This window comes from Octopus sinensis, unplaced genomic scaffold (assembly GCF_006345805.1).
Source record: "Octopus sinensis unplaced genomic scaffold, ASM634580v1 Contig10300, whole genome shotgun sequence".
Lineage (NCBI taxonomy): Eukaryota > Metazoa > Mollusca > Cephalopoda > Octopoda > Octopodidae > Octopus > Octopus sinensis.
In genome coordinates, this window is record NW_021832093.1 from 10,001 (window position 1) to 17,500 (window position 7,500).

The window sequence follows — 7,500 nt, forward strand, 5'->3', positions numbered from 1 at the left end:
CTACCTATCTATCTGTTTGTCTGTCTTTCTATCTATCAATCTATCTATCTGTTTTAGTAAAGAGGGCTTTGACGGGAGCCATCATCAACAACAAATGGTGGTTTGCCCTCAAGAGAGCAGTAAAAGCAGAAGCGATTAGGTACAGCAAAGCACTAGCCATAGATAGAAATAGAGTAGAGGGTGAGCTAGTTAAGAAGCTAGAAGAGGCAATTAGAAGCGGCATCGCATCCGACGTTTTGGCGGCGAGGTTGGCCCTCGACCAACACTTCAACGCCAAACACGAAGGATGTGCTGTCAGAGCTAGGATGCGTGCTCTAAGGAATGAAGGTGTTGGTGCCGCGAGAGAGAGGCCCGGGTGGCAGAGGCGCAACAGGGCAACAAAGCCACCATTCGGTCACTGGTAGATGAACAGGGCGCGAATTGCTCGAGCCAAGTAAAATGTGTGAGGCCTTTCAGCAGCATTTTGCCCGACTGTTCGGGACGAGTGGAGGGCAAGAACGTAGGGTAGACTTCAGTGCCTACCTACATAGCCTGCCACGACTCTCGACAAGAAAGGCAGGGTGCTGCGAAGGTGCCATCACGGCGGCGGAAGTGCGGGAAGCGATGGCAGAATGCTCGAGGACAAACACCGGGTTTGGATGGTCTACCCTACGAATTTTACTATTGTATGCCAGACTTGTTTGGAGACGTCTTGGCAGCGGTATACTGCAACTGGCAGCAAAACGGGAGCATACCCGGTTTTGTGAGTCGAGGAGCTGTAACTCTCTGAAGAAAGATCCAAACAAGGGAAACATTATAGATAACTTTAGGCCAATCACTCTGCTCAATGCAGACCTGAAATTTTGACAAAGGTGTTAGCCAAGAGGTTGGCGCTTGTCATGGAGAAACTGGTCGACAACGCACAAACGTGCGCCGTGCCGGGCCGGAGCATCCATGACAACCTCCATCTGATGCGCTACATCATAGACAGGGTAGTTAACGAACCTGGCATGGGTGGGGCCCTGATCAACTTGGATCAATCGAAGCCTTTGATAGGGTAGACCATCGATACTTGGAGGCAGTCCTGAGAGCGGCTGGTTTCGGGCCCGTCTTCCGCGGCTGGATAGCTGCCTTGTACAGAGGCATCCGTTCGGTAATTCGCGTAAATGGACATCTATCGAGACCCTTCGACATTGCACGTTCGGTCCGTCAGGGATGCCCCCTCTCGGCGCTTCTATACATATTGACTCTTGAGCCACTACTGCGGAAGCTGGCGACTCTGAGGGGCATCCCGCGAGAATTAGGATGCGGGACGAGCGTGTCTGCATACGCGGACGACGTCACCGTCATAGTGTCAAGCCACGAGCACATCGAGCGGGTCGGCGAGACACTGAAAGACTACGAAGCGGTGACAGGAGCAAAAATCAACCGGGAAAAGTCAGTGGGCTTGCGGCTCGGCACCTGGAGAAGCAAGCCCATGCCGTCCACAGTACCTCCGTCGTGGGACGCTGGACAGACGGCCCGGTTGAGTTGCTCGGGGTCTGGTTCGGTCCGGACCTCCAAATGGAGAAGAACTGGAACGAGATAACGAGTAGGGTGGTCACTCTCGCCCAGCAATGGGCCGAGAGGAAACTGTCCCTAAAAGGTCGGGCGGAGGTGGTGAACGCGTACATCGCGTCTATCATCTACTACCGCCTGACCGTCGTACCTTGTCCCGACCCTACCATCACCAAACTAGAACGCATTTCTTCCGCTTCTTGTGGAAAGGATGCGTCCCGATGGTCAGGCGATCCATTTGCTGTCAACACCCGTTAAAAGGAGGGCTGGGCATGCCGTGGTTGATGATGCGCAGACACGCGCTGAGACTGCGACATCTCCGGCTCTATGTAGACGACGGTGAACAGGTGTGGTCGCCGTTTGTGAGGCACGCATTCCCGCAACTCGTCTCCATGACCGAACTACAGTCGTGGATCAAAAAGAGGCCGAAGAAGGGCGAATGGCACCGCGAGTGTCGCGTTGCTCTCAAGCAACTCTGCCGTCCCGGGTCGACCTTGAGTGACTTCAACCAAAGCATTCTATAGGGGATTAGTGGAGGGGAGGTACGACGACGAGCTCGGGGCAAACCTGGGCGTCGACGAGGAATACCTGACCCGCCTGTTTCAAACGACTTTCGGCCCGGGACCTATGGACAACTTCCAGAGATCCCTGGCCTGGCGGTGCTACCGAGAAGCGCTACCCGTTCGGGATAAGCTCTATAGGCATGGCTCGAGAAACACGGGGCCGACCTGCCCGAGATGCGGGCAGAGCGACGAAACCGCTCTGCACGCAATCGTGCAGTGTCCAGCAATTTCCCACCTGTGGGCTTATGTCGAACGACTGCTGTCACGTGTGGGACGTGTCGGTTTATCAGCCGAGTCTATCGTTAATATCGTCACGCCTCCTTCCTTCAAACGGGAAGGAAGAGCTATTTTTATCATACTTGTGGCTATGGCGAAAGAATGTATCTGGTGGACGCGTCTGAAAGGATTAGAGACAAACACTTTCCTCTCTGGTCAATCTCTCATCAACTTCTTCAAGTATCACTTGAAGAAAAAAGTGAGAGTAGAGAGGCAAGTTTTGTCTAGTGAATGTTTTAAAAAAGATGGGTGAATGTAGCAAGGATGGCACGTATGAATGACGAAGCCACCTTGACTATGATTCTATGACCGTAAAAATTAATACAGAGAGTTGCTTATTTGCAAAAAAAAAAAAAAAAAAAAGAAAATAAACATGTGACTTCATTGACCGAGGTTACCGTGGTCTTTTCCGTAGGCTTTTCTTTCCACGGGTAAACCTCACCTGTCCTCCCCTTTACACTTCATATTGACATTTCTGTGATAACGATCCTATTGATCAATTTTTTTCCTCTCCCCCTTTTTTTTAACCCCCTCTTTTTGTCCTCTTCTCTCCTTTTACGATCCCTTTTGATCGACCCCCCCTTTTTTTATTTATTTTAATTTTATTTATTTATTTATTATTTTTTTTTTTTTTTAAACCTTCAAAAGAAAAGCTCTACCTTGTAATTTGTTCTATCTGTGTGCAGCCCTGTGTGGCTAATAAAGAAACATATCTATCTATCTATCTATCTATCTATCTATCTATCTATCTATCTATCTATCTATCTATCTATCTATCTGTCTGTCTATCTATCTATCTATCTATCTATCTATCTATATATCTATCTATCTATCTAGCTAGCTAGCTAGCTAGCTATCTGTCTGTCCATTTGTCTATTATTCTATCTTTCTTTCATTCATTCTTTCTTTCTATCTCTCTTTCTTTCTGTATTTACTGTGGTCGAGTCAGTCTCTTGCTACACTGAGTGTCGTGTGGAGGTGGCATTGATTCGCATACATAGACACACGCCCATAGACACATGAGTATATACATACTACATGCATACACATAAACATACATGCACACGTACACATAGACGCACGGACACACATACAGACACACACACTTACGCGTGTATCATGTTAAAGTGTTGGAAAGATTCCACCAAAAATGCTTCCGCAACATACTCAAAATAAGCCGGTCCCCTCACATTCCTGACACTGTGGTTCTCACTGAAGCTAATATCACATCAATCTAAGACAATTTCATCCATATGGACGATGTGCACATCCCCACGCAAATATTTTATGGTGAACTTATGCTTGAAAAGGGAAAAAAATAGTGAGTCAAAGAAAAAATGACCGAAGGACTGTTTAATATCAAATTTGAAACGTCTTGAATTATGTTACAAAAGTTTTGAATCAATTGTGACAGATAGGGATGCGTGGAGAGCTACGATTTGAAACAGTGTTAAATATTTTGACCTTGACAAAGTTAAGTATGCTGAAAGGAAATCAAAAGTGCATGAAAATGAAATTAATAGCAATAACTTAGAATGTTTCTCATTTTCTAAAAAAAATGTTTCTTAAGCACAAAATTATGCATAATTCATGCTGGAATGAATTCGCACCACCATGCTCATGCGATTAGGGCACACACGAACCATTGGAATTGCATACTAAATGAGCGGTTTCAATGACATGAATGTCAGCAAACCTGCAAGTCATATGAAGGATTGAAGCAGTATTTGAAAATTCGTAATAAACAAGCGAAAAGTGGAGCAAATGCTGAAATGAGACATTATTGCAGTATTTGTGATCAGTTCTTCAAACGCCTTTCAAGGCTCAAAAGTCATTTAAAATCTCATACTTCGAAAGAAAGGGTCATGTTCTGCTAGCTGCAGACAGCGGAGGTACATGGAGAATCTCTGTGATGTCTCGCGTTGTGTAACATGGGTTATTTTTATTTGTTCATTATCAACAACTGTAGGCCTACCAGAACATTGACGATATTCAAGGTCATAATTTTCGGCTCTAAACCTAGTGAACCACATACGAACAGTGCTTTCAGCTAAGACACCATCTTCGTAAACAGCACATTTCTTCTTTGCTGTTTGTGCAGCGTTTTTAGCTTTCAGGAAATAAAAGAGTATTAGATGACGAAAATGTATTTCATTTTCCTTCATTTTCAATTTTATCCTAAGACTAGCTGTTGTTGGTTCCTTCTCGAGCTATGCCTGATTCATAAGGGCCGGTTTTCCGGTTTCATTGGCGTACAAGTTCCCCACTTGGGCGGCACACCGGTCCATTGCACTTAAGAATATTAGCAGTAATTAATCCACACAAAATTCAAATAGCAAAATACGTTGAGATCTCTTTCAGAAAATATATGTCATGTTCCTATCACGTGATTAAATATCAGTTGAAAAACACTACGAACTTTTACCAAACGATTATGTGTGTGTGTGTGTATACAGTGTGCGATAGGTAAATTATCGCCATTTTATTCTTTTTTATTTCGCGCATGCACATTGTTTGTTTTTGATTTTGTCCACTACACAGTAGGTAATTTTGATAAATATATCTGTCAAAATGAGATGTCAGCATTATTTTCATTTTTGCGTAATTTAGATTTCTATGTCTATGTATGTATGTATGTATGTATGTATGTATATGTATGTATAGGATGGAGTAGAAAGGGCGGACATCTTTGAAATGACAATTACTCAGCCTCAGAGGGAGGGACATATGTCCGAGAAGTACCATTCTATCCGTGGTGTTTTAGCATTTTTTTTTCTTTTCAGGTGAAGCCAAGGTGCTGTGGACGATAGAATATCGCGTGTTTACCTACGACAGTTACGTGAAGAATAACGAGTCTGTCACAGTGATTCAGCATGTGTTTCGGCGCCACTTCAACATTCACCGAAATCAGGCTGTTCCCACCTGTAACACAATCTTACGTTGGATGAAAACTCTTCGTACACGATGTACATAAATGAATAGGAGACCAGTGGGTGCCCCACGAACAGTACAGACCCCGGAAATGTGGAACGCGTCAGACAAGCTTTCAGAAATGCATCAATGAAAACGGACACCACATGATGGATGTTGTTTCGCACACTTGATGCTGACAAATGTTAATTCACTACGAGCACACTGATGCCAATAAAATTTGTTTGCAGCTAAAATTGATGGTTTTGTGAATTTTTCAAAAACGTCCTTCCCCAGCCTGTATATGTGTATGTGTGTGTGTGTGTGTGTGTATGTGTGTGTGTGTGTGTGTGTGTGTGTGTGTGTGTGTGTGTGTGTGTGTGTGTGTTTGTCTCTCGGTTTACTACAGTGGCAAAGCAATGAATCATGAAACTCGTTTATCGTCACACGGAAGATCTGGTCTAAATCAATAGAAGCTTCAAACTTTGGCACTAGGCTTGACATTTTTTAGTGGGGGATGATAAGTTGATCCTATCGAACTCAGTGCTCAACTGATACCTTTTTTATTGACTCCAAAATAACGAAAGACAAAGTCAACGTTGTCGGAGTTTGAACAAAGAACGTAATGAGGCGAAAGATATATTGCAAATCATTATTTTCGACGCTCTAACGATTCTGCCAGTTCGCCTCTTTAATGTTTCAAATTCTGGTACAAGACCAGGAATATTAGGAGAAGGGAAATACTTCACTAGTACTTTATTTTGTCGATTCCGAAAGGATAGACGATAATATCGACCGCGACAGACTTTGAACTCCGGACGTAATGAATGGGAAGAAATATCGCAAAGCATCTTGTCCTGCGCTCTAGCCAGCTAATTCTGCTAGGTTACTGCCTAAATGTTTCGGATATTGGCACAAGGCCAGTTTTCCAGGAGTAGAGACCAAATGGGTTACATCGTTGCCAGTTCTCAATTAGGATATATTTTATCGAGTGCGAAATGATGAAAAGACAGAGTTAACATCCACAAGATTTGAACTCAGAACATAGAGAGCTGGAAGAAATACCGCTATGCATTTTGACCAGCAATCCAATAACTCTACCTGTTCGATGCCTTCTTGGTTTGATTAATTAATGGTTCCAAATTTTGGCGCAAGATCAGCAAATGCAAGAGGGGAGTTAAATCAATTAGCCCATTAATAATCGACCCCAGTAACCAACTAGCACTCATTTATCGACACCGAAAGGGTGAAAGGCAAAGCTGAGCTCAACAGAATTTGAACTCAGAAAATAAAGACAGACGAAATGCCGCTAAGCATTTCGCCCGGTGCGATAACGGTTCTGCCAGCTCATCGCTTCGGTTTGATTAAGTAATACAGAATGTTATGTACTTCTCTGTATAGACTCAAAACCTGGTCAAGCCGATCTATGATCAGAAACATTCCAATCTTGACCATCCTGTCTTTTTTTTTCCTTCAGGCATTTTTTGAGGAATTGTCTTTTTCGGACTTTTTATTTAAGAACATAGTGAACTGAGAGAATGTTACCAGCTATTTTTAGCAAGTCGAACTACCACGTTGAAGCTACCTTGTTAGCTTGTTGCTTTATTTGTTGGTCTCCATTTATTTTAAAAAGAAATATTCTAATGTGTCAGTTACAATTTCACAGTGTGTCACGTAGATCACCCCCTCTCTCTCTCTCTCTCTCTCTCTCTCTCTCTCTCTCTCTCTTCCTTCCTCCCTCTCCCTCTAACGGCAGCGATGACTTTCAAGTCTCACACATCTTGTTCAAACAGATGGTTTCGTGTTGTTGGCGTGACTTAAGTCTGATTGAAGCCTTCCACTTTCGATTTGACCTTTATCCTCATGTGCTTAATCTCTGCGTCAGCAAAATTCAAAGGATGAACAAAATATGTGTGTATAGGGGCCGTGAAAGGTGTCTGTGGCGACTATCACATTGTAGTGATCTTAAAACAAGATTCTTCTTAGAATTCTTGCCAGAGTTTCACAGTTACAACTTCAAAGAAAAGACTTAAAACACGTGTTGCCATTTAGTATTTTGCTAAATGCTAAAGCGTGTGTATAAGTTTGTAGAAATCTCAGGCAGCCAACCGGTTTTGGTCCCTGGTTACAGTCATATGAATTTTCCTTATCTCATTAATCGTCACGCAATCTCATTTATCCTTCTGCACATCTGTGAGTCATTGACTCTGCATTA

At 43.6% G+C, this 7,500-nt stretch overlaps 1 protein-coding gene across 1 annotated transcript; it reads right to left on the bottom strand.

The window, feature by feature from the left end:
• Positions 1 to 4,210: 4,210 nt before the first annotated feature.
• LOC115228311 (histone-lysine N-methyltransferase SETMAR-like) lies at positions 4,211 to 4,540 on the bottom strand. The gene has a single exon (XM_029798919.1). The coding sequence runs from the start codon at positions 4,538 to 4,540 to the stop codon at positions 4,211 to 4,213; it is 330 nt and encodes a 109-aa protein (XP_029654779.1).
• Between the last annotated feature and the right edge of the window lie 2,960 nt (positions 4,541 to 7,500).

What these genes read in the sequence shown, in the direction of transcription:
- LOC115228311 (XM_029798919.1), bottom strand. Translation starts at nt 4,540, where the DNA reads ATGAAGGAAAATGAAATACATTTTCGTCATCTAATACTCTTTTATTTC.